At 45.3% G+C, this 27,791-nt stretch overlaps 1 protein-coding gene across 1 annotated transcript; it reads left to right on the plus strand.

Moving 5' to 3' along the window:
• THSD1 (thrombospondin type 1 domain containing 1) lies at positions 1 to 26,774 on the plus strand. Its single transcript, XM_082675587.1, has 5 exons — positions 1 to 95; positions 3,059 to 3,208; positions 6,717 to 7,682; positions 18,876 to 19,034; positions 25,037 to 26,774. The coding sequence occupies exons 2-5, from the start codon at positions 3,151 to 3,153 to the stop codon at positions 26,386 to 26,388; spliced, it is 2,535 nt and encodes an 844-aa protein (XP_082531713.1). The 5' UTR covers positions 1 to 95; positions 3,059 to 3,150; the 3' UTR covers positions 26,389 to 26,774.
• The last annotated feature ends 1,017 nt before the right edge of the window (positions 26,775 to 27,791 follow it).

Here is a 27,791-nt window from a genome sequence, read left to right on the forward strand (position 1 = left end):
GGGGCGCAGTCCCGGGACGCGGGATGCTCGGTACGCTGCCTCATCGCGGCCCAGGCCACTCGCCTACCTCGCCACCTCGCCCGCCGGTCCCAGAGGTAAGAAGAGCGTTCCGGAAGCAACCCGGCGGGAGCTCCCGCCGCGGGGTCCCCGGCGGCTCCCGGGACCCTTCCGCCCCACCCTCCCCGCCGCCGGAAAGCACTGGTGGACGGGACCGTTCTCTCCACGCACCCGGTCCCCTTCCCTCGCTCCTTGGTGCTCAGCCCCCAGGGACACGCGTTAAAAAGTGTCGTCTCCGCATCTTTGAGTCCCGACTTCAACCTGAACTCGGCGCTCTCCTGGCGCAGGTGTGGCCGAGTGTCTGAGGCTGACCGTAGATTGATGGGTGTTGAGTCCGAATAGTTGGAACCCTTGAAGAACAGCTTCTGGGAGACTCTGCGTTTCAGAACAGGTTTGCTTCTTTCCATAAAGAAATCCTTACTGGGATGCAAGCAGTATGAGATATGTGCCTTGCAAAACTGTCCTCATTTTAAGAGATGTTGTGCTGGGGGACACCGGCAGCCTTAGATTTCCAAGCGTAAACTTGACTCGCAGGCCTGGCGAAAGCTGAGTAGATGTGGGGAGTGCACAGCTGAGTAGATGTGGGGAAGCAGCATCCAGCCCGTGGGACCAGGCGTATATTCGCCGATTGGCCCGAATATATAAATACAGCCCGTTTACACGAGCCGTTTTGGAATTAGCGATTTCCTCCTAATAAATATTACTATTAGATATACACTCGAGCATGTGCATGTTTGTCAGAACGGACAAGATCACTTTGCTTCTTTTTGTTTTTCCTTTTATTCTTTCATAAATCATTGGTCCCATGGTGTTTAGCATAATTCAGTTTCTTTTTCTGTAGCTCTGAAGACACTATAGGGGATACAGAAGCGTGTATCTTAACTGATTTCAGCAAAAACATGAGATCTGAGCTTAGCGTGGTGCCCTTAGCCACTGAGAATATTCACAACTTCCTCCTACCCTCTAGCTGATACATTTAGAATTTGTCTATAAACGTTTATGGGTGTGAATGCTATATGGAAGTTTTAAAAAAATGTGTATAAAGTATACCTAAGTTCCTATTTTCTCAAAATGATTCTCAAGCTAAACATTGTAAGTAGCCAGTTGTGGTATTGGGAACACGTGTTGGAAGAAAATAAGCAAGGTTTAAAAAAAATTTAAAAAGCATGCTGTTTTCTTTAAAACAACAACAGAAACGTAGTGATTTTTTACCCGGCATTCCATTCCATTCTGGGATGCTCTGTTAACATCTTCAAATTAGTGGTTGAGCTAGTGAAAAAAAAAATCAGCATTAATTTTCAAAAGCTTGAGAGCATTAAAAAAAAATCCATATTATGTAAACCATATTATGGCTTATAAAATAAAGCAGCCTGTTTTCAGGTAGCCTGGATTATCTTGTAATTCCATTTCCATCCAGCTCTAAATATAGATTATGACACTATTCTGTTTTACTAGTCTTTTTCATAAGAAAGAAAATGTGTTATAAACACAAAATCAGTTGTGATTAAGAACTTCTTTAAAAAATGGTTGTCATGGGGAAGCAAGCAATTTGGGAGAAGCCAGTACAACTTTTGGGGGCCAGGGATAGCTTGTTTCTCCTTACTTCAATTACTGAGTAGCAGTGACTAAAAGGAAGCATTTTAATTGCCCTAAGTGCCCACACTTGCCTGGGAGATACATGATGCTCACCTGCTGTCTTTGGTCAGGTTTCCCAATTCATATTCAAGGAAACGATTGGGTCAAATCCATGCCTAATTCCAACAAAACTGAATTTTCTTTTTTTTTTTTGTTGGGGAGGGTGGGAGCCTTAATCATCTGCATGATTACACTTCCTATCTCTGCTTCTCTTTGAGGAAGTACAGCATTTCCTTTGCTCAACCAACTCCTACAGAAAGAAAGCTAATAGAGACACACCAATTTCCTTTCCATTGAATTTTTGATTATTTCAGTCAGTCCTCTTAATTCCCTTAATTTCTGTCTTATCCGAAGGGATATGACGTACGTATATTTGGAATATAATATACTTATTAAAAACAGATTAACTGCATAATGGAGGGGAATGTAAACATTAAGAAAATATATATTTGTTTTATGTTTAGTACCCCATAGTTTCCTAGACTCAAGTTTCCTAAGACTCAGGTATGAAAAATACCTGCTCTTAAATGCCCCGCATCTTATTCTGTTGTCTAATAGTCTGTTTATATCAAAATAAGTGCCTCTTCCCACAAATCATTCTGAACCACAGGCCATCAAGGCCTTCCCTGCCCTCCTAGGTGGTCTGGGAAGATTGCTGCATGAAATCACCCATCTCCTGATGGCATGCCAGCCAGCAGCAACAAGTACTGGAAGGCTGACAAAGATGATAGCTGTTACTTGTTTTCTCTTTAGAGTGCCCTAACCAAGGGAAGTCTGGACCACCTGGAGTTCACATTTAATTGCAATAATCTGGGTATATATTTTTTTAAAGGTTTGATAGTTTTGATATAGCTCCTAGGCATTCAGAAATGAAGCAATCCAGAGAACACACCAATTGTGCAAGAAGGACAGTGTTCATAAACCCATTTGTGGAAGCAAGGCAGGTCTACACAGCACGATGCAAAACGAAAGTTTGGCAAAATTTTAGTCAGTCGATTAACTGGCATATTAACTATGCCAAGCACATAAATATGTGAAGATATAGTATTATCCAGGTTGGCAAGGAGCTTTGATGAAATTAAGCAGAGAACAACCAACTCTCCACTTAAGGATGTGCTAGAAAGGTAAGAGACGCGGTGTTTTGCAGATAGTCTTGGTGTTGGGCAGACCTGAAAGTTCTTAGCAGGTGAGCTATAATGGAAGGAAAGGACATGTAAATTACAGATCATTTCCCTGGGGGAACAGTAATGTCCTTGCTGTTTTCTTTTCAGTATTAACTAGGCAGTTTGACTTCTTAGAATGGTTTTGTCATCTCAGGATTACTATTTTATGAATCACACTGAACAGAGCCAACGTCTTTTTGAAGTTCTAATTGCAGGTGTTTTTGAAGAAAAATTCACCATTTGGATGTGAGGAAGGACATGAGGAGACCAAAGACCTGGGATTTTGCTGATCAGAATGAAACAAATGTTGAAAGACTTTTCAAATCTATTGTTGGTGGTGCTCTGTGACTACGGTGAGTGTTGCGTGTACTTATGCTGTGGGTACCAATGAAGAAACATAAATGGAGGGTTTATAAATGCATGGATGTCGATGCCCCTACATGAAGGAGGTGGGGCAGGGACTACACTGCAGTGCCTTTTAAACTGTGATTCTTGCAACCCTGGGTTCTCTTAAGGTTCTGCGTTATTATTTCAAATTTCACTTTAAATACACTCATTTCACAAATTGGAGACAAGCATGTTGCCCTCAGTTCTCTTTGATTGATTTCCTAGTATTTCAGTATTATATGTTTAAACTTCACTCACACACACAGGAAGTGATGTTCTATATATTGGGGTTCTACATGAGACTTCACTTGACAAGAGAGTTTGCTGCTGGAATACCTTTGGAACAAATCTGAATTTCAGTCCTTGCCAGTTGTGTGCCTTTGTCTAGTTTCTAAATCTCTTTCTGTACCAGCAGCAATATTGAGAGGGCTGTTATGATGATAAGATAAACTCAAGAATGTGAAATACCTGAATGTCTGAGCACATAGTAGGTGCTTAATGTTAGTTTTCTTCATTCATCTTGATTCAACTAAAAATGCATTTCTCAGAGAGTTTTATGCAACTACTGAACCAGTAGATTCAACCATATAATACCCACCAGTTTTCTTTTGATGATTTCCAAGTATTTCAGACATCTAAGCAGTTGGTGGTATGAGAGTGGAAACTGTTTTCAAATTGATGAAGAAATTATTATTCAAGAGACAGAGAATCCTGGCTCTCGTAATATCGGTTGGATGGACCAGAGTGTGTACTGTTACTTTTGTCCAGTGAGTCTCCTCCCTCAGTCTTTTATTTTTTAAAAGTTTATTTAAACAAGAAGACACTTGACTTGCAGAAAACCAATCTGGGATCATTTCTTTTAAAGTCCTTTATTCCTACTTAAAAATAGGTTGCTCTATATGTAACAGCCTTATTCAAAAAATTATAAAAGCTTGCTTTGTTTCATAATGATAAAGACATCAAAAATTTCCATTTAAACAGTCTGCAAGGACATTTGTTATTGTTGAGAGCAGGTTATCTTACTGCAATATAAAAATAAAAGTTGATTGAGCATAAATAAAATAGAGCATACAAGTTGAGTACAAAGGCTACTACTGGAAAAGGAGGTATTTTCATAGACCTGGATTTTTTTTTTCTTCTCCATTTGACTTTGATCAAAATATACCATTACCAGTTAGTGCTTTTGCTTTTTTAAAGCAACATGCTTATATTGAGACACCAGTTCCTTTAAATACAATAAAGGAATTTGGGGAGAGAGGAGATGAAAGAATGGAGAAAACTGTACTGTAGTAGTCAGGATGTGGTACAACCAAATTGTAGTTTTCTAAATGAGAGTGTATTCTTGCCTGTAAAAGCAAGAGTTTGAGAGTAAAGCAGCAAGTTCCCTCTTCAGTACACACCTCCTTTCTGCTGCTGTTGGAACCCATCCGTTGCGTCTGTTTCCTTGGTTTCCAAAGGGCCATGTGTGTCTCTTTCATCGACAGGCTGCCCATCAAATCAGAATCTGATCTGCCTCATCGTTGTCCCTGTCACTGACAATTCATTAGTTAACTAAGTGCGGTGTGCCTCTCTTAAAATGCATCACAGAACCATTCTGCCCCATCAGATTCAAATGAATATGAGCTTTGTTCTCGGTCCTTTGTTCTCAGCAGTCCTTCCTGGGCTACTGTGAGTACTGGAAGCTCTTCAGCCACCTGTTCACAAAAAAGTATCAGGTCCACTCTGAACTAGCACACAAGCTGCACCGAAAGCAGCCGCCTTTGGATGAGTTGTCTCCATCCAAAAGGGAGTGTCCCTCAATTTCTGTACTGACTAAAATGAAAAAAAAAAAAAAAAACAACTTTATCCTATTAAGGTTTTCAAGCAAGTGCTGATTAAGCATTCAGGTCTATCCAAGTTTTATATATTTTATTTCACCTCATGTTAAATAAGAAATGGGTGAAGTGCTGAGCTAATTAAAACAAACCTTTATGTGCCAGTATTTTCATGTGCTGATTCTAATAATCATTTTTTTATATCTTTGAATAGTCTATTTTTAAAAATTTTTATTGGAGTATAGTTGATTTACAACGTTGTATTGGTTTCTGCTGTCCATCAAAGTGAATCATCAAATAATCACTGACTGAGTATATTTAAAGACTACCAGCCCAGACAGCATATTGTCCTTTGGACATATATGATATGTACACATTATTATTATTATTATATTAATATAATATTATGTTATATTATCATGTATATATAAGAAGACTCATAAATTCATACTTACACATGTTGTTTTTCAAACCAAAGGGCACTGCAGTTCCTTAAATCTAGAATGTTTCTTACCCTAGTCACAGGCCAGCTGATTGTTGCATTGCCAAACTCTGTCTCCTTTGATATGTATTTGGATAGGGTTCAAAATAGAAACAGGGATTCTTGTGTGTCTGTGCTCTTCCCACTCTTTACTTCAGCTGCTCTGATGGGTCTCTTTTTAAAAAAAGATAGAATTGATCCTAACAGAGTGACACTTGTGGGCCAGTAGTCATCTGTCCTATCTAGGCCAATAGCAGTTACTGTAATGTCAGTAAAATTGCTAAGGACAAGCTTAGCTATTCCATAAATGTTCACTCTATCCCTTGAATAACCCATGCAGGATAGAATGTCAACATTTCTTATTCATCTAAAAATTTCTGCCTTATACAAAGGAAAGGCACTGTTTCCTTTACTGGTGAAAATGCTCAAGCACTTGTCTTGAATGTCAGAAAACAGTAACTTAGAAGTTCAGTTGATCGTTGGACAACACAGGGTTTAAGTTAAGGTTAAAGGCTCTGATCTTCTGCACAGGTATAATCTATAGTCGGCCCTGTGTATCTGCTGTTCCTCTATATCTGCTGTGTGTATCTGCGGATTCAACCAACCACAGATCGTCTAGTACTGTAGTACTTACTACTGAAAAAATTTGTGTGTGTGTAAGTGAGCCTGTGCAGTTCAAGCCCATGTTGTTCAAGGGTCAACTGTATATTTAGGGTCTCCCATTTTAAGTAATCTAGAGCAGTGCGTGTTGTATCATTTAAATCAGGCTTTCTCTCATTTCACTGTAAATCCATTTTCCCCAAATACCTAAACACTTCAATATGCCTAAAATGAGAAGAGTCAAGTGTTGGATTTTTATGAGACTGGTCAGTTGTTACTCTTGCTTATTAGGTTTTCATCACTGATGTATTACCTTGTTGACTGTTGTGAATTCAGAGTATTTACCACTAATTCATTATTTTCAACAAAACCATGAAAAATGGAGATGAAGGAACAGAGCCACTTTAGAATGGAGGCAGCTCAGGACCCAGCTCCCAGAGTCAGCACTCAGCAGCATTTTGCATCATCCTCGGCTCAGTTCAAACTTCTCTCGTGTCTGAAATGCTGTTTCCATCGATGTCACCAATAGTGCTGCTCAGATATTCCCTTTAAAAACCTCCTCTGACCATTTCCTTTCAGTTCTTGGAGAAGCTGAATATCTCCTTCTGGGGGAACCGGGCCATGTAGCACTAAGCAACAGGACAGTGTCTGTGGATTTCCAGTATTTGGATGGCGCCAATGGGACGCTGAGGAATGTCTCTGTCCTGCTGTTGGAGGCCAACACCAATCAGACTGTTACCACCAAATACCTCCTGACCAACCAGTCCCAGGGGACCCTCGAGTTTGAGTGCTTCTACTTCAAGGAGGCCGGCGACTACCGGTTCACGATGACTCCGGAAGCCACAGACAGCAGCCCTCCGGTCCCCTGGTGGGAGAGGAGCGCCTTTCTGAAGGTGGAATGGCCTGTCTTCCATGTTGACCTGAACAGGACATCCAAGGCAGCTGAAGGCACCTTCCAGGTGGGCCTTTTTACCAGTCAGCCGCTGTGCCTGTTCCCCGTGGACAAGCCCGGCATCTTGGTGGATGTCACCTTCACCAACAGCCTTCCGGAGGCAAGGATGAGTCAGGGCCAGCCGCTGGAGATAAGGGCTAGCAAGAGGGCAGAACTCGCTCAAGGCCAGTGGGTTGAGTTTGGCTGTGCACCTGTGGGGCCGGAAGCCTATGTCACCGTGGTGCTGAAGCTGCTCGGCGGGGACTCGGTCATTACGTCCACAGGCCCCATTGACCTGGCCCAGAAGTTTGGATATGCACTGGTGATGGCGCCAGAGCTCACCTGTGAGTCCGGGGTGGAGGTGAGGGTGCTGCCCCCGCCATGCATCTTTGTCCAAGGGGTGATCGCTGTCTTCAGGGAGGCCCCCAGACGCCCTGGGGAAAGGACCATCCGGTTGGCTGAAAACAGTCTGACCTTGGGAGAAAGGAGAACAGTATTCAACTGCACTTTGTTTGACGTGGGGAGGCATAAATACTGCTTTGACTTTGGCGTCTCAAGCAGAAGCCAGTTTTCTGCAAAGGAGAAGGAGTGCATGCTAATTCAGAGAAATATAGGTTGGTATTGAGATTTTAAAGCACATTTTTTTAAATCAAATTGGCACCTTCATGCAATCAAATTATTATTTTGAATTTAGGTGAACTTGATTTTCTATGAACGGTACCATCATTTTTATGGTTCACTCCCCATAATGTCCCAAATGGCATTAGCACCCTTATCTGAAAAATGAAGAGTACTGGTTAGCATACCCAGCGCACTCCTAACTAACTGCTCCAGATCTTAGTTTCCCCATCAGTAAAGTGGGGATGATAAGAGTATCTACCTCAGAGAGTTGTAAGAATTGAGTGAAATTAATGTATACAGTTCTTAGCACAGTGCCTCAGGTAAGAAACAGTGATAAACGTCAGCTATTATTACATTGTATTTTATTTGTTTGTTTGTTAATTTAATTTTTATTTTATATTGGAGTATAGTTGATTTACAATATTGTGTTAGTTTCAGGTATACAGCAAGATGAGTCAGTTAGACATATATATATATATATCTCCATTCTTTTTTCAGATTCTTTTCACGTATAGGTTATTACAGAATATTGAGTAGAGTTCCCTGTGCTATACAGTAGGTCCTTGTTGATTATCTATTTTATATATAGTAGTAGGTATATGTTAATACCAAACTCCTAATTTATTCTTCTCCCACCCCGACCTTTCCCCTTTGGTAACCTTAAGTTGGTTTTCGAAGTCTGTGAATCTGTTTCTGTTTTGTAAATAAGTTCATTTGTATCATTTTTTAGATTCCACATATAAAATGATATCATGATATTTGTCTTTCTCTGCCTGACTTACTTCACTTAGTGTGATCATCTCTAGGTCCATCCATGTTGCTGCGAATGGCATTATTTCATTCTTTTTTGTGGCTGGGTAATATTCCATTGTATATATGTACCACATCTTCTTTATCCATTCCTCTGTCAATGGACGTTTAGGTTGCTTCCATGTCTTGGCTACTGTAAATAGTGCTGTCATGAACATTGGGGTGCATGTATCTTTTCGAATTATGGTTTTCTCTGGATATATGCCCAGGAATGGGATTGCTGGATCATATAGTAGCTCTGTTTTTAGTTTTTTAAGAAGCTTCCATACTGTTCTCCATAGTGGTTGTACCAATTTACATTCCCACCAACAGTGCAAGAGGGGTCCCTTTTCTCCACACCCTCTCAGCATTTATTGTTTGTAGACTTTTTGATGATGGCCATTCTGACTGGTGTGAGGTGATAACTCGTTGTAGTTTTGATTTGCTGTTCTCTAATAACTAGTGATGTTGAGTATCTTTTCATGTGCTTTTTGGCCATCTGTATGTCTTCTTTGGAAAATTTCTATTTAGATCTTCTGCCCAGTTTTTATTGATTTGTTTGTGTGTTTTGATATTGAGCTGTATGAGCTGTTTGTACAGTTTGGAGTTGGTCGCTTCGTTTGCAAATATTTTCTCCCATTCTGTGGGTTGTTTATTCGTTTTGTTTATGGTTTCCTTTGCTGTGCGAAAGCTTTTAAGTTTAATTCGGTCCCTTTTGTTTATTTTTGTTTTTATTTTCATTACTCTAGGAGGTGGATCCAAAAGGATATCGCTACGATTTATGTCAAAGAGTGTTCTACCTGTGCTTTCCTCTAAGAATTTTATAGTATCCAGCCTTACATTTAAGTCTTTAATCCATTTTGAGTTTATTTTTGTGTATGGTGTTAGAGAATGTTCTAATTTCATTCTTTTGCATGTATTTAAAAATTCTGTTATTACATCATATGGCAAGTCCATGGCAGGTATGATCAGAATTCAAAGCTAAATCCCAAATTGTACTTAGTAGCTTTTCACTTCCTCTAGAACGTCCTCAAGCATGTCTCTTTCCTCTTACCTCCTTCATTTTAAGAACGAAGCCTCTTTAGTGAGAGTTCAAAGCAAGATTTCTAAAAACTTCTTTTTTTTTTTTGAGGTACGCGGGCCTCCCACTGCCGTGGCCTCTCCCGCTGCGGAGCACAGGCTCCGGACGCGCAGGCGCAGCGGCCATGGCTCACGGGCCCAGCCGCTCCGCGGCATGTGGGATCCTCCCGGACCGGGGCACGAACCCGTGTCCCCTGCATCGGCAGGCGGACTCCCAACCACTGCGCCACCAGGGAAGCCCCTAAAAACTTCTTTAAATTTTGAATTCTCTGCATAACGCCCTCCCTAATCACAAAGAAGTGGGGTTATTACAATTCCATCCATGCCCCAGGCTCCTCTTTGCGTTTCTTTCCCTTTTCCTGGGTGCGAGCCTGGCCCTGGCAAGAGGTTAATCTGGCAGGAATTGTCCTGATCGTTTACACGTGCTCTTATTTCCGTCCCCGCTAAGCCTGTGCTCCCTGACGGCCCCAGCCTCTGAGCAGCCTCAGTGCCCCACGTGTTTCTTGCTCCAAATTCACTCACTCCTCCTTAGAAGTCCCTTTCCTTTGACTCTCTCCCCACCCACTGGCCACTTCCCTGCTTGCACTTACCTCTGCCTCCAGCCTAGATTCCGTGGCCCATCCCCTTAATCACTCTCCGACCAATACCCTAAACGCCTCTGCCCCCTGTCCTTCTGATTGCACCCAGCCACCCCCCGGCTCTGCGTGAATCCAGCCATCTGCCGGCCGCCCACGGCACCCGGGCAGGCCGGGCCTCCACCCTTCCCTGGGCCCACCGTGCTGCCCACCATGCTACTCACTGTGCTCCTACCCTGGACAGCAGCTCTTGCGGCCCTCTTCTGCTCTCCTCCGACCTCACCCGCGCCCCTGCCTAACTCTCTGAGCTGACTTGCTCCTGCCACACAGAGCAGCGGGAAGCCATCAGGTGCGAGCTCCCTCACCCTCCCACCAAAATATCCGTAAGCCTGCAGGCAGCCATCCCACAATCTCCCCCTCCTTTGCTGTCCCCAGGGAAGCAGTGTCATTCCTCCAGTACAAGGTCAACCCTCCCCTCCACTGGGGGTCCCAGCCCCTCTGCTCTATCAGGAACCTTCTGTTAATCATTATTCCCCTGTCTCCTCCGCCTCTAACTGTCCCTTCTTTACTGGTTCATTCCCATCAACTTCGAAATGTACTTAATTGTCTCATCTAAACACGAAACAAAGTCACCCCTCATCGCCTGGTTCTCCCCCAGAGCACAACCTGTTTCTCTCGTCTTCCTTTTATAGCCCCGGTTCTTGAAAAACCCACCTGTACTTTGGGGTTTATTTCCTCACCCCCATTCACTTTTCCACCCACTCCAAACCCGTACCCCTCCCCTGCAAATGCTCTCACTAAAGCAGCCAGCGAATGACTTCCAGGTCCCAAACTCTGGGGATGCTTTCCAGTCCGTATCTTCGTTGACCTTGATTCTGTGACATTACACTTGCCTTGTTTACCTCCTACCTCCCTGGCTGTTCCTTCCAGGTCTCCTTTGCCGGCTGGTTCCATGACCCCATCGCATCCCTTAAGGCTTGGACTTCTGCATCCTATACTAGAACCTCAGCATTTTTCACTCTTCACACACTCGCTAGGTGATTACTGTCCTGATGCTGGTGACTCCATGCTGGTATCTCTCCCCCACATCCAAGGGCTGAATAGCTGTCACCCCCCAGATGTCTCCCAGGCACCTCAAAAGCAGCATACCTGGAACTGGACTCATCATCTCACCCCCTAAACCTGCTCCTCAGTACAGGACTCCACCTCGTCTCATTGTTCAAACCCCAGACCCAGGAGGCTTCCTCTTCTTCACTTCCTATGAATAAATCACTAGGTCCTATGGATTTTGTCTCTTTAAAAAGTCTGTGTCTCAATCTCTGCACGTTTCTCCATTTCCACTGATACCGCATGGTTCCCTCCCTCCGTCCATTTCATTCTCTCAAGGCAAGCCAGAGAGGGACTGTTGAAAATTCAGGTCAGCTGAGGCTATTCCCTTGCTGAAAACTTATCAGTCACCTCACTTGACACCTCACTCTTATGAGGATGGGCATCCACAGATGGGCTGGAGACTGGGCAACCCTCCTCCCACCTTCAGTTGGTTAACATTAACCCGTCCCCCAAGTCTCCTGGATGACTCTTCCTCAACCCCAGACTAGGTAAACTCCCCACTGTACGCTGGCCCAGCATCCTTAGTTCCTCTTCCATGGCATTTATCACTTCTGTCATTGCTTGTTCAGGGTCTTTCTCCCCACGTTTCTTCCCTCCCCCACCATGCCCCCAGATTGGAGAAGCTCATTTGGCGACAGAAGCCGACTTGGGCTGCCAGGAAGCTATTTATGATCCTTATTTGGCCCGCTTTGTACACCTGCCACATTAATAGATACTCAGTACCTGTTTATTAAAGTGAAAATTGCACTCTGATGTCTCAGCTAGGTATCAGTAGAAAAACAATTATGTTAAACTAATCATTCAAGATATGCTTGCCATTTCAAAAAGAATTTATTGCTTAGAGGGAAAAAAAATTCTAATTGAATTTAGTGGAAACAAACCAAGGGGAGTAAAGGAATTCGGGCCACGTGATGAAAGACCTTGGGAGCAGGAGGTCTTTGTGTTGGTTCTCCCTGGGAAGGGGCAGAACAGGGAGTGATGCTCTGTGTCTAGGCTGAGGGTGCTCAGGGCTCCCTGTGGGGCTGCAGCAACTAGACACGACCAGGCAGTAGGGCTGGAAGCAGTACCTCGAGGGGCTAAGCATTCCTGGAGACCCCAGATTCTCTGTGTGGCCGCCCAACAGGGACTCTGGTTAATCAGTGAAATTGATGCCAGTGGTGGGAAACTCAGTGCCTTTGTGTTTTTAGTATAAAAGTTTATAACTAAATCGAGTTCTTTTCATTTTCCATTAAAATTGACAGCTCTGACCAGTAAAGACTGGTTTTTTTTTTGCCAAATGGCATCATTCAGGAACCCCATTGAACCTACCATGAGGTGTGACCCACCGACTCACAATGAATTTCTCATTAGTTCCTTTTGGAAGGGGAATAAAGGGTTTGATATGTTTCTCTTTTTCCAAATATGTCTTAGGACCTTAAAACGGTAAATACTGATTTACAGCAAAAAGATGTCAAACATGATTATTTGTGACCTTCATTTATCCTACTTAGTATGAATGTCCATGTGTTTGTCTGCAGAAGCGTTAATGTGTGTGATTATGGGATGCTGCTAGGGGAGTGTTAGTAATATCTGGCACAGGTGCTGTAATAATATGCAAAAGTCTAAATTGAGAAATTCTAAATTCTGAACTCATCTGCCCCAAGGTTGTCAGATAAGGGATAATGGACCCTGCATCTCAATGCAAAATATGTATTTAGGGCAAAGTTGAGAATTAATGATAGAGGGTATAAATTCATAGTCACATAATTTTTTTTACTTAGTTTTTTTGACAAGTAAAAATTGTATATATTTAACACACAGTTTTCTTGATAATTTAAATTTGTTGGCCATCTTCTTGTTTCTCTGATTAGATGGTCTTGGTTTTCCTTCACAATGTGACTGAACAAGAGCTTTTTACCAAGAAGAGGAGTACTGTCATCCTGTCATTTGCTTCTTATTTGCAGGTGCTTAATTATTGTATCATCTTTAATTCTTTGCCAGAATCTTTTTTTTTTTTTTTTTTTTTTTTGCGGTATGCGGGCCTCTCACTGCTGTGGCCTCTCCCATTGCGGAGCACAGGCTCCGGACGCGCAGGCTCAGCGGCCATGGCTCACGGGCCCAGCCGCTCCGCGGCATGTGGGATCTTCCCAGACCGGGGCACGAACCCGTGTCCCCTGCATCTGCAGGCGGACTCTCAACCACTGCGCCACCAAGGAAGCCCTGCCAGAATCTTTATAAGCCATTTGTCCACCTAATTCACCTAAAACTAGAGAATATAATTTAATATAAACAGGCCCTTATACTGTATGTGAATTTCTGACATAATAACATTTATATAGTGATTACTTTGCACCAAGAACTGCTCTCAGTGCTTTATGAATATTAACCCATTTAATCCTTATAATAACCCTATGAGTTAGGCTTATTGTATTGTCAGTTTGAGAGGTGAAGAAATGAGGCACAGAAAAAGGGTAAGTAATTTTTCCAAGGTTGGTGGCTTACCCACTACTGGTGGTTAGACTGGCTTGAGCATTTGCTATTCCCACTCTTCCATGCTGGCTCCCATATAATCATCTATCAATCTAGATATTAAACAATATGAAACTTTTAGATCAAAAAGCTCCAGTATTTTCCTCCTCATCTCATGGGTTCACCTTGTGCTTCCCACCCCTCCTGAAAGACATGTAACCCACTTTGGAGCCCGCTGGCCCAGGCATAAGCATGGTTGGTCTAATATGAATGAGCCTGTGCGGGGCACAGAAAACCTGGACTGCTTATCCAGGTGCCTTTGTTCCCACTGTGGCTTTTGGCTACTTACTCATGTCTATAGAATTTTCTTTCTTTTTTTGTATATTTTATAATAACTTTATTTTTTTAATAGAATTTTCTTCTAAGGACGTTTTGTTTAGTTACTTTAGTCTCTTGAGTGAAATATCTTGCAGGTGTGAATATTTCATACTCTGTATTCCTTCAAATATTCTTGGGAGTGGAAACAAATCTCCCTTTTCTTGTTGCAGACACATTTTGCTCATTCAGAATTAATATCCTCTAGAGTGGCCTGAAAGGCATTTATCCTGGTCAAACAGGTTTGTTAACGCAGTGGGAGGGCATGTATGGACATCTAAACAGGACAAAACAAAACAGCCTTTCATTCATGAAGTAAGGCTACTGTTTAGAATAATGTCATCTTATTCTTCATTTGTAACATGTGAACTATAGCTGGCCAATGAGTTCCTGTTTTGCCAAGTATTTTCCTCCGTGTTATTAACAGAAATCTTCAGGGAACAAATAGAGGTATTTAAGGCATTTTAAAAATTTTGGCTGATTAAGTCTGTTTATTGCTTTATTTGAGTGATTTCCCTTGTTTTCTGTTCGATTAATTTGGTTTAGCAGTAAAAGAACCTAAAACTTAGTTTAAATGTTTATTTTTTAAATTGTTGATGATCCTGCCAGCCATAATTTTACTTTCAAAGGAAAAAAACACATTTCAAAGTGAGATTTTTGACATTAAGATTCATGCTTTCATCAAAACTTTGATTTTTTTTGTTTCCTGGTGCCCACTAATGGAATTTTTGTTTTTAGTTTGGCAAATGACTTTATGTATTTAAATAATGTCTACGTAAAGTAAAAGAAGAGTTAAGAAAGAATAAAAAAAGGATTCTCAGCTTCTGTAATTCGACCTCTTGTGGTCTTAAATATGAGCACAAGAGAAGGATAAACTACGTATTGACTTTTCAATTTAGATTTCACAGTGGTGGAATTACCAGTAGATTTTTCAAAAACGAAATCACAATACTTTAGCTCAGAGAGACTTACTATGAGATTCCCACAGCTTTGCAAGCACGGGGAGCTCAGTGTCTGAACAGCTCTGAAGCTCGAGGACAAAGCTGCCTTGTTGTTCTGCCATTTGCGGAGCCGCAGAGTGATCTGGGAGGCACAGAACCAACATTGTGTTCAGCTGGACCTCTGGGTGGAACATAATTACCACACCTCAGCTGATGTTGGTCCAGGACACTGGTTTGTAATGCTCCCACCCTTGTGACAATCCGAGACTTTTAATTGCTCTAAAGAAGTCATGTGCCACGACTCATTCCAAAGATTGCACCACTTGGCTCACCTGAGAATGTAACTGCCCTGCACGTTTTCCGTATGTTTTTGTAGTGCTTTGTATACCCTTGACTGCATTGTGAGTTTTTGTCCATAACGATGAAGAGAGACTTTTAGGCAGAGGATATCTTGTGCCTGGTGTGGGCATGACCTGATAGGTCTTGGGATTGGATGGGTGCTCACAGAGAAGGGACTTAGGATAATTATTTGTAGGGAATTATTCAATTATTCTCTCTGGCAGTGATTACTTATATGCTTGGAAGAGATGTTCGCATTTGTCAATCAATAATGACTGTTCTGGGAATGTTTTGTAGTATGTATTTTGAAGCTCTGGTGTTAGTCGCATCCCTATTTATGGTTGTTAAGGCTGCTGGCTGAATTGACCCTTTGGTCATTATGTAACATCCCTCTTTATCTCTGGTAATACTCCTTGTTCTGCAGTCTGCTTTGTCTGATATTAACAAAGCCACTCTAGTTTTCTTTTGATTAATGTTTACAAGGTATAACTTCTCCCACCTTTTTCCTTTTACCTATTTATGTATTTATATTTAAAGCGAGTTTCTTCTAAACAGCATATAGTGGGGTCATGCTTTTTTATCCAGTCTCACAAACTCTGTCTTCTAATTGGTGTTTAGATTATTTATATTTAGTGTAATCATTGTATGGTTAGATTAGGATCTACCATCTTGGTAGTTGTATATATTTTCCATCTGTTCTTTGTTTCTTTTTCCTCTTTTCATCTGCCTTCCTTTGGATTAGTTGACTATTTTTTATGAATTACTTTAACCACACTATTGGTTTATTATTTATACCTTAAAATATTTATGAGTGGTTGTCCTAGAGCTTACAGCGTACATTTTTAATTACGCTCAGTCTACCTTCAGATAATATCTTGCTTCATGTATAGTGTAAGGACCTTATAACAGTACAATTCCAATTCGTTTCTCCCATTCTTTGAAGGATTGTTATACATTTTACTTTATATATGGTATAAACACATAATACATTGTTACTGGTTTTTTTTTTTTTTGCGGTATGCGGGCCTCTCACTGCTGTGGCCTCCCCTGCTGCAGAGCACAGGCTCCGGACGCGCAGGCCCAGTGGCCATGGCCCACGGGCCCAGCCGCTCCACGGCATGCGGGATCCTCCCGGACTGGGGCACGAACCCGCGTCCCCTGCATTGGCAGGCGGACCCCCAGCCACTGCGCCACCAGGGAAGCCCCATTGCTACTGTTTTGCTTTAGATCATCAATTATATTTTAGAGCCTTTAAAAATAAGAAGTAAATTTTATCTTTACCTCTATAAATGCTAATTCTAGCACACTTCATTCCTTTATATTGATGCAGGTTTGCCTGGTATCACATTCCTTCTGCTTGAAGAATTTTCTTGGAACATTTTTTATAGTGAAGGTCTGTTGGTAGAATTAATTAATTCTATTAATTTTCATTCATCTGAAAAAGTCTTTACTTTTCCTTCATTTTTGAAAGATACTTTCACTGGATATGGAATTTGGGGTTGGTGATTTTTTTCTCCAGTACTCTAGAGATGTCACTCCATTATCTCTGGCTTGCATGATGAGAAGTGTGCTATAATTCAGATTTTTATTCTTCTGTATGTGATGTAATTCCACCTTGCCCCCTCTCTCCCTCCACAGCCTTCAAAATTTTCTATTTGTTTTTAGTTTTTAGCAGTTTGTAGTGTGTTTAACTTTTTTGTTTGTTTGCTTTTTTGTGTTTATACTGCGTCATGTTTTCTGAGTATCTTAGATGTAGTTTGGTGTCTTTCATTAATTTTGGAGAATTCTTGGACATTAGTCTCTTTTTCTTCTGGGATTCTAGTCATATGTATGACAGACTATTTGATATTGTCCCACAACTCTTGGGTATTCTGTTCTGTTTTATTCACTCTTCTTTTTTTCTCCCTCTCTTTGTGTCTCAGTTTGAGTGATTTCTGTCTATATATATTCAGTTTCACTGTTTCTTTCCTCAGCTATGTTGAGTCTGTTGATGAGCCCCTAGAAGGCATTCTTCATCTCTGTTGCCATGCTGTTAATTTCCAGCATTCCGATGAACTCTTTTTAGTTTACAGTTCTCTGATGAAAATTTCCATCTGTTCATGCATCTTATTCACATTTTCCACGAAAACTTTAACATATTAATCATAGTTAATATCTCTCTCTGATAATTCCAATATCTGGGTCACATCTGAGTCTGGTTATCTTAATTACTTGGATATTTTATTGTTTTTTTCTTGTTTCTTTGTATGTCTCATAATTTTTGGTTGAAAGTTGGACATTTTCTTAGAAGAGTAGACACTGATAAATAGCATTTATGCCTGGAAATTGGCATATCCTATTTATGCTAGGACTTTAGTGTGGAGATTGGGTCAATATAATAAGGAATTGAGCTGTGTTTGAGTTTTTGCTGTTGCTATGGCTATCCTCAGTGCACGATCGAGTTCAAAATTTTCTACTGTTGCTTTGTGTTTAGGGTAGGAATTGGGTTGCCAGAGGGTTTTCTCCATACTTCTGTTGCACCCTCAACTTTAGGCTTGAGCCTGCACATCAGAAAGGCTTTTCCTTGTCACTCTTGCCTCTCCCCCAGCAGTGGACTCTTGTTATTTGATACTTGGTAATTGCTAGCCTGGAGCAGCGTGGGTGTTAGGTGATGAGAGTGGAAGAACATCTTCTTGTTCTGGTTCAGCCTTAGTCTTAGGCAAGTGCTCTGCCTCTGAGTCTCAAGGATGGGGCTTTGAAATGACCCTGCCCCTTGCCGGTGGTAGAAGCTGTCTATAAGTGTGGGCCCAGGGTCTTTCCTCCCCCTCTCTAGGGGTGAAAGATTTTCTTCTTTTTCCAATCCTGGGCAGCACTAGGTTTCAGCTGCTGCTCTTAGAGTGACAGGGTTTTCTGCCCTGTCCGCAGTGGTTGGGCTTTTGTTGATGGAGCAGATGGGGAGGAGGGTCTGGGTGAGGTTTGTGTCTTTTCCACAAAGCTTCTCCTCCCCTCCTTGGCCTCCACCATGAGGGAGGCTCTCCCTGGTCTTCTGCCTGCCCTCGGTCCTCCTTGTGAAGATCTGGTGAGATCCGTGGAGAAGAGCCTGCAAGTGGGTACAAATTCCCAGTTGGGTAGTGCGGCTCCCAGGGGTTCTGTATTCTCATGCAAGCCCACACCAGGCTTCTGGCGGTTCATTATATTTTTAGATGATTTCTCTCCAGCTTGTATGAGGCCTGGCATCTGCCCCAGCAAGCAGTGTTTGCATCCTGGCTTTCCTTGGAGGAGTCTGTCTTTCCTTCGAATTCAGGCCATTTGGTTGTCCTGTGACCTTAGCTCTCAGAAGAGTTCCAGGAAGGTTGATATGTTGTAGGTTATAGAGCTTTCCTTTGTTGTAGGGGGAGCAGCAACATTCCAGCTTTCCACTTCTGTGGGAATGTGCTTCTTTACTGACTTTTCAAAGCCTGAGATTTGAGTTTTGCTGCTTCGTTTGGGTGCAGTTAAATTCTGATTCTCAAGTGAGCTAGCATTAAAAGCCTGGCCGATGTCCTTGCAGAAACTTGGGGACTGTGGCAGCCGTGGAGCCAGTGTAGTGCCACGTGTGGGGACGGTGTCAGAGAGCGTCGCCGCCTGTGCCTGCCCTCCTCCCCCTCCCGACCTGGCTGCCCTGGAATGTCGTCGGAGAGCTCCCCATGTTCCCTGGAGGACTGTACGGGTAGGTATCCGTCCTCCTTCGCAAGCCTCTTCCCAGAGGGACTGTCGAACCCAGCCCTGCCTGACAGTCGCCAGTCTGAGTTCAGGAGTGGCCTCGACGCTCTGTCGTTGCTGCTGCTGGCTGTACAGACTCTGTGCCCTTCAGTGTGTCTGCGACTGGGGGTGTCTTGCCAGGGAGATGACAGGAGACTTAACACCGTCGAAGATGCGGAAATGACAAGGACATGGGTGTAAATGAAAGATTCAGACGTACGAAATCATGTTTAGAAATACAAAACATGGGAGGGATGATGATTTCTTCCTGATATTTGTTGTTTTTGTTTCTCCCTCCTTTACTTCCCCCCCCCGAAATTGTGGGAAAACATTAAAAAAAAGAGTTTTTCACCTCCTCATCTCCGAGAAACCCCAGGGAACCAAAATGGGGCAAGGCACCCTATCTTATCCCCTGAAGGGCTCTGCGTTTATTCCTTTCCCCCCCGCCCAGGAGGAGAAGGTGGGGAAGTTCATCTTGCCATCACCTGGGGGCTGGCCCCTCCTTCATCCTCTGAGCATCTTGAAATGACCCCCACTAGTAGGTGCTCAGTGAGTATTTGATGTGGGTGGTCTATGGTGTGGTGCTCAGGTCACTCAGTTGGGTTTGCTGCAGCTTACGGAGCTGAATCCCATTCATTTGCCACAGGTTACAGTAAAAAAAAGAATCCTTGCTGTTCCCACACACCATCGCCCCTTCTGAGACACAGCCAGCTCCCCATTTAGCCTTTGCTGTGGTCCTGACCCTTAGATGAAGTCCTTCTGTCCAGTCCCGACTCCTTCCACTCTCCAATTCCACGTTGAAGACCATCCCTGGTTCCTTGTCCCTTTAGGATCTGGAGAAGTGTTTTTCTGTGTTTGGTCTCAGAGCACCTTGTAGCCAAGACCACTGGCACCTGGCAACACCTTGACCAGCATCCCCACCTGTGACCTTACAAAATTCTTGCTGTCTCCTCTTTCCAGCCAGTGCTGTAGGCCTTGTTCCCTTTATTCCAGCATCCTGAGGACATTCTCTCTCTGTGATTTTCCTATTACAACCTCAGACCCAGGCTCTTCTCCCAGCCCCCAGCCTACTGTCTTCTTTCATCAGCCCTGAGCCCCACCCTGAATCTGTTCTTTCTCCAGTTATATCTTACACTGTCTTCTGAGGCTCTCTTCTCTGTCTGCCCTTTTCTTTACAAGTCCCCTTACTCTCCACAGCTCCTTCCTTGTGTATAACTTCTTCCTCTCGGTTCTGGGATGGCGTGTTGTACTAAGATATTTCATCTAGAGTTCTGTAATACTCAAATGAATTAAAAATCAACTGCCCCTGGCTTCTACTGCACTTTTAGAACGGACAACAGTATCAACCATTTATTACATTATCTCACTCAAAGCTCACAATAACTCTACAAGGCAAGGATTCTTTTTTTTTTTTTTTTTTTTTTTTTTTTTGCGGTACGCGGGCCTCTCACTGTTGTGGCCTCTCCCGTTGCGGAGCACAGGCTCCAGACGCGCAGGCTCAGCGGCCATGGATCACGGGCCCAGCCGCTCCGCGGCATGTGGGATCTTCCCGGACCGGGGCACAAACCTATGTCCCCTGCATCGGCAGGCGGACTCTCAACCACTGCGCCACCAGGGAAGCCCATGGCAAGGATTCTTATGCTGGGCTCCGATCTTGACAGCTTGCTGCTGCCCGGCATTTTTTCTAAGTGCCTTGCACGTATGAAGTCAGTACATCGTTATCTACACATACAGGTGAGGACTTTGCAGCAGAGAGAGAGGGTGAGTCACCTGCCCAAGACCATAAAGCTAGAAAGCAGGGAACTAGATCTGACCTCATGCTAAGCCACCTATCGTGAATACTTTGCCTCTACGTACAGGCCAGTCTAGCTTTCTACAACCATCCTGGAATTAGCAACCAGATTTTGAGGCTGTGTGGTATTATTTCACGTTCTGGCATCTTAATCTCTTTAATCCTGGGTGGGAACTGGAAATGTGTACATTATGAACTAGCAGAGAGGGGAAGTGCTACAGGCACCCCTACTTCTACTATAAGTGGTCCTCAGAAAAAAATAAATGCTTGTGTGGATAAAAATGATCATTTCTTCCAACTGTTCTCTTTTTCCAGTTCAGCCTGTTTTCCACTCCTTGGAAATGTAAAGATCTGTTTGCAGGCTGCCTAGCGTCAGGAAGTCTCCTTCACTTCAAGGAAAAGAGGGAAGACAAGATGAGGCAGAGATGGGTGAGGTCAGCAGCTTTGGGGCTTTTCTCCAGCTGCGGTTTTGAAGGGTTCCAGAGAGTCAAGTGTAACAGCTGAGAGGCCCACGTGTACATTTGCAATGCTGCTACCCACTGACGGAGCAGCCACTGCAGACGAAGACATGATCAGTCAGGGAACGAGTCTTTCATCATTCAACTATTTTCACTTGGTTGAGAGTCTAGAGTTTTGCTTGGCTTTGAAAGGATGTTTTTATGCCAAGGTCTGAGTGCAGTAATTCTACGTTCATTTGGTCTATCTTGTTCACCACGAAGATGGGAGGATCCAGTTGCCATTGCGCCCACGTTCCATCTGATGGGGTGTTGGTCATTTTGCTATCACCTTTTCAATAATGAATCTATTCATGAATATAACATTAATTGAGTACCAACTCTATGCCGGTTATTGACTGGGGTTGGGAGTATAGAGATAAGCCATGTCTCTGGAAGGGGCTTATGATACAGCAGCTCAGCAGACACCCAAGCAGGCGTAGCATACAGTGCAGTAGAAAGGTGCCCACAGCTTGCTATGGAAGCTTGTGACCGTCCATGCTGGGAACACCTCTGTTCCTGGAGGAGGTGATATTTGAGCTGAAGATTGAGAGCTGAATAGGCATCACCTGGTGAACTAGGTGAGAAAGGGAATTTTAGCAAATGGAGCAATGGCTGAAAGCTTGGAAGACGATGGCGTATTATGAAACCCAGGGAACCTGGCAAGAGTTTGATGTGGCAGCAGGATAGAGTGTCAGGAGGGAGTGAGGGAAGTGAGGCTGGACAGGGGACTTCCCTGGCGGTCCAGTGGTTAGGACTCTGCACTCTCACTGCCGAGGGCCCGGGTTCAATCCCTCGTCAGGGAACTAAGATCCCACAAGCCGCACAGCGTGGCCAAAAGAAAAAAAAAAGGCACAAAATGAGACTGAACAGGTAGGCAGGGGCCAGATCCCGAGGGCCCTTGAAGACTGGACCTGTGTTGTGGAGGGATCTCTTGCCTGTCGCGTGGAGTACAAATCAGAAGGGCCAGGAGTGGCAGCAGTGAGGGCTGTTGAGAGGTTTTCAGTGACCTGGGGGAAAAGGGAGCACTGGCTGTGGGGATGCAGAGGAGAGAAGGATTCAGCGACTCTGGATGTGGCGAGTGTGGAGAGGGGAGTGTCGCGGGTGGGACCTAGGATTTTAGCACCGGCAGCTGCAGGACACAGCACCATTCCCGTGAGATCAGATGTATCAGAGGAGGTGCAGGTTCCGCGGGAAGATGATGAGTCCTGGACGTGTGGAGGTGGAAGTGTCGGTGGGACGTCGATGGAGAGAGCAGAGCTAGTGGAACCAGGATGGGATCTAGCTCTCCTGGCTCCAAAGTGCATGTTCTTCTCTCCAAATTAGAGAATTGTTGAAACCAAGAAGAGAAACAATCACAGGAAGGATCAGACAGTAGCCGATGCTGCAAAGCTCAAGGAATAGCAGGACGGAACTCCTTTGCATTTGGCTATTAGATGGTTAATGACCTCGATAGGAGCTGCTTCACTGGAAGCCTGGGGGCAGGTTGCAGGAGCCAGAGGTGACGAGGAGTCAGCACATGTGGACCCTTCTTTCTGTACGTTCCGCTGGGAAGACAAGGAGCGAGATACGGCTGTGGCATTAGTGAGAGGGTTCTAGAAAGATCTTTGTAAAATGCAAAGAGCTTGAACATGTTTCTGTGGAGCTACACAGAGGAGAAGCTGGAGATAATAGGTACAGAGGGATGATCCCCCTGGAGAACGGTGGCCTGGAGAGCACCTGGTGGACTCGTCTTTATGGGAAGACACTTCTCCCACTAATTCCCTAGAGAAAGAGGGAAATGGAGATGTGGCTGCTGCTGAGTTTATGGGGGAGGAGAGGATGGCAGAAGAAGCTGGGGTGTACTTGCTTGATAGCTTCTAACTTTTGTGATCTAGCAGATGGCTGAGGAAGAGGATTAGTGGTAAACTTTGAAGCACTGTTGTAGGGGACGGAAGAGAGAGCTGCTTAGGAACCCGCGGAAGGATTTGTGGGCAGTCAAGTTTGGGCGCCATCAGTATGCAAAGGTTCTGGCCTGCATGGGTGCATTATTTTCTCCACCAGGGCTCAGGGGCCTGGGTGCAGCAGCGGATAATCCACGTGTCTGGATTTTTCTAGGACCAGACTTTTGCTTCTGAGCAGGGGAAGGGATACAGCTCAGTGTTAGAGGTCAGAGAGTTGAGATGATTGGCAGTAGAAGGATTTAAGTGACGGATCCTGGGTGTAGGGAGAGAAGTGAGGGCAGAAGGTGGCTGGCGGATGGAGAGAAAATGGAGGGGTCGGAGAATCAGATGTTGCGGCGAGGTTGAGTAACCGTTGTATGAATAATGAGTGAGCGAGAGGGGAGGATACAGCCGGAAAGTGGGCTGTGAAGCTTTAAGGTTTCAGAACAGGAGCAGCTGCAGACAATGGGAAGGTATGGCAGCTTGGAAGGACAATGAATGGTCCCAGCTGTGGGATGGTGAGGAAGACTGGACCCAGGTGCTAGTAACTGATGGCTGCCCTGAGGTGGGGAGATGACAGAGTTGAGGGGTAGAGGGTAGAGGGTGGTCTGGGTGGATGGCGTGGGCGTCAGAAGATTAGAACTTCTACACGGAGGTAAAAAGTTGGCTGAGATGGCAGCCAGGAATGAGGAGGCTGTGGAACACGCCCTGCTTCTGGTTCTGCTTCTGATAAAGCTTCACCCAAGAGTGAGCCGGGGAGGCTGTGCCCTGAGGGATGGCCTGTCCTCAGTCAGGCAAGGAGACACACAGTATTTTGTGGAAAGTTTCTGCATCGCGAGGAGTTTGGTTATAGGTGTCCTATAGGGTGCAGTGGAAAGGGGAAAGGGGAGCAGTGGGAGGATGGAGATGCGGCACAGAACTGGTGAGGATAAGACTATGGGAGGAAGAGATAGAGGACATGTGACTGGAAGGGCTTGAATGGCGAACAGTGACCAAGGAGGAAAGAGAGGTGAGGCCTGGTGGCGTTGGGTGGTCTCGGGTTCCCGGGTACTCCAGGCTGAGGCCCCAGGTGGCATCTGAGTCTTGGTGAAACATTTTGATGACTGTGAGACACACCAGTTTGAGAGAGCAGGGAAGAAGAAGGAAAATCAATGCCACATAGAAGGTAGGAAGGGGAGTGAACAGCTGAGAAAACAAGAGTGAGAGAGCAGAGGCTTCAACACTTAGGAAAGGCAGTTCCTGGACACTGGGACGGAAAAGTGAGCTGTAGTATGTTGCTGGAAGACTTCTTTTCACCTATTAATTTCTCTTGAGATGTGCAAATTGAGCTACAACCTGCCTAAACTGTTTTGCATCCCAAGTGTTACACTTGGCAGAAATTTTCAGAGGTGCATCTCAAAGGTACATTTAATTATAGATATCCCATGTTTACCTTAAGTGAAAAACCTTGATTTTTACCTTGAAACGTTCCTCATGAGGCTTCTTTGTAGAAAACTGGGGACAAGTGTCAGCAAGAGCCAGTGAGCCACCTTGACTGTGGCTCATCTGCTCACCTCGCTTCTACCAGTGTCTGTTTTTCAGCTTGGCTTAAAAGCCTGCCTGCAGAAATATATGTAAGACCAGAAATCTCAGTCCTTGTTTATTTTCCTTCCTTCTTTAATTGCTACATAATTAGAGCGAGCCACTCAGAGACCTTAGACCCAGGCAGAGAAAACAATACTAGAGAATGCATTCGTTCTTCCTTTTTTTTTTTTTTTTGTAGCTTTCCAGCCATCCAGTCCGTCTCCTTTCCAGCCCCAGACTCCCGTGAAGTCCAACAACATCGTGACGGTCACTGGGATATCCCTGTGCTTGTTCATCATCGTGGCCACTGTGCTCATCACGCTGTGGCGGAAGCTGGGCCGCGCCCCCAAGTGCAGCACCCCAGTCCACCACAACTCCCTGCACGCGCCCGGCTGCCGGAAGAACTCAGACGAGGAGAACATCTGCGAGCTGAGCGAGCCCCGTGGCAGCTTCTCAGATGCTGGCGACGGGCCGGCGGGGAGCCCCGCGGGCCAGGGCATCCCTCTGACCTACCGGCGGAGCGTGCCGGCGCCCCCCGATGACGAGACCTCGGGCAGCGAGAGCTTCCAGTCCAACGCCCAGAAGATCATCCCACCCCTGTTCAGCTACCGCCTGGCCCAGCAGCAGTTGAAGGAGATGAAGAAGAAAGGCCTGACGGAGACCACCAAGGTGTACCACGTGTCCCAGAGCCCCCTGACGGACACCGCCATCGACGCCGCCGTCACCGCACCCCCGGGAGGCTCCGAGAGCCCCGAAGAAGCCGCGGCCGGCAAGTTCCGCCTCAAATCCCCGTTCCTGGAGCAGCCGCCCGCGGTCGGCGCCGGGGACAGGCCCCCCTCCCGGCTGGACCACCCGCTCTCGCCGGCCAGCTGCGCCGTCAGCCCCAGCCAGAGCCTCCTCCGCAAGTCGCAGATGAGGAGCCACCCCCGGGGGTCCCATTTCCGGAGGACGGCAAGTTTCCACGAGGCCAGGCAGGCCCGACCGTTCCGGGAGCGGAGCCTGTCCACCCTGACCCCCCGGCAAGCCCCCGCCTACAGCTCCAGGAGCCGGACGTGGGACCAGGCGGGAGAGCGAGTCCGGCCCCCGAGTCGAGGCGCTGCCCTGTTTCCGGAGAAACGGGACCACTGTCCAGGGGCAGGTGGAAGCAGTGGCCCGTTAAGCCCTTTCCCTAAACCCCACACCCTGGGGCAGCCCACGAGGAAACCAGACCTGGGGGATCGCCAGGCAGCGTTCGTGGCGGGAGGTGAGAGAACGGAGCCTCACCGGGCTCGGAGGGGACCGTCCCCCAGTCACAGGAATGTCTCAAGGAAGCGGCCTTCCTCCCCGGCCCCCAGAGATAGCTACCAGAGGGTCAGTCCTCTGAGCCCTTCTCAGTGTCGGAAAGACAAATGTCAGAGCTTCCCCGCCCACCCGGAGTTCGCCTACTACGACAACACATCCTTCGGCCTCACTGAGGCGGAGCAGGGGATGCTGGACCTCCCGGGATATTTTGGGTCAAACGAAGAGGATGAAACCACGAGTACGCTGAGTGTGGAGAAGCTGGTCATCTAGACCGAGATCAGCCTGAGACTGCACACAACAGGGGTCCTTTGCCCACCTCAGGGTATCAGCTGCTCGCATTGTTTTGTGGACTGTTTTGTGTAACTATTTGTACAGCAGGACAGGATGTGGGGAGGTGGTAACTGACACCGGTGTCCGCATGTGTTTTAATTCATAAGGAAGAAGTTATTTATCCGGAGCTTTTCCCTTCGTTATCCTGTTTCTATTGGCTTATTACTGCTAACTCTGATAATAAAAATTTAAACGAGTGCAATAGGGCTTGGTCTCTCATGTGAATATGAAAAATGACAAGATGCAACTTGCCAGGTTCCAACTTGAAACAAACCTGAGAGTTTCAACAGGAAGAAGGGCTGGAACAAAGTAAGCTCGCCAATACAACCCGGAACTGTAATTTATTAAGTTTTAAATCCTTCAGAATTTGACTCCTGCGCGGGCAGTATTGAACAGGTTTTATATTTGACTGATTAAGTCAGTTATGGCTATTCCTAGGTTACCTAGAATTGATGATACCACAAGATATTCCAGAAGAACTTTCAGGCCAGAGTTGGGGGATATCTTACTGTTTTTTACGCAAGAAAGAGTGCTGGGGACTCGACACAAACTTTATGTGAGTTAGTTCTGCTTTGGAGAAAGAATATAAGAAGCTGATTGTTCAGGTAGTGAGTCCAATGAAGACCTGTCCATCATTGTTCTGAGCAAAAAGTAAACATTTTGGAAAGGAAGGTGTTGTCTCCCAGGAGAGCATCAACTGGAACCCGGGCAGTGATGCTGCCTGGCATCAGGATGCTGACTATGTGCTCCTGGACCAAGCTGCAGCCAGGACCCCAGGAGTGTCATTCTGAAACTGGTGTGTGTATTTTTTTTTTTTAATAGAGGACGTTTACTATTTCTTTGCTGGTCAGACAGAACACAGATGGGGAGTACACAGGGGAGGGGTGCCTTGTAAAGGGATGTATGTGGCGGTTTCTTGGGAAATAGTCCAAGGAGTCTTCTCAGCAAAGGGACTTGGGCTGGTGTGTCATAAGCATCCAACACACCCAGTCCTTGGCCTTAAGTTGGGTTCCCCCCCATAGGCGGTCTGTGGAGAGTCTCACTTTTTTCCCAGCTCCTTTGCTGGAATCCACACTCCCAGTGTGATGGGGGGGCTTGGTCCTAGAGAGGGGTCTGGAGAGCCTCCAGGAAACAGCCCAGGGTTGGTAAGAGGGCTCCTGTGCCCACTGCCCAAGGGGACGAGAACCCTGCGGGGTGCTAAAGGCTGCCCACCTCTCCTCTGCCCTCTTTCCTTCCCCCAGGCTGGGCAAGAGAAGAGGAGGGATGAGTAGGGTCCCCAGCCTCTACTGAGTCCCAGGGGCCTCAGGGTGGGGTGGAGGAGGGGTGGAGAGTGAGGGTCTTGG

Source organism: Grampus griseus, assembly GCF_964374135.1.
Source record: "Grampus griseus genome assembly, chromosome: 18".
Taxonomy (NCBI): Eukaryota; Metazoa; Chordata; class Mammalia; order Artiodactyla; family Delphinidae; genus Grampus; species Grampus griseus.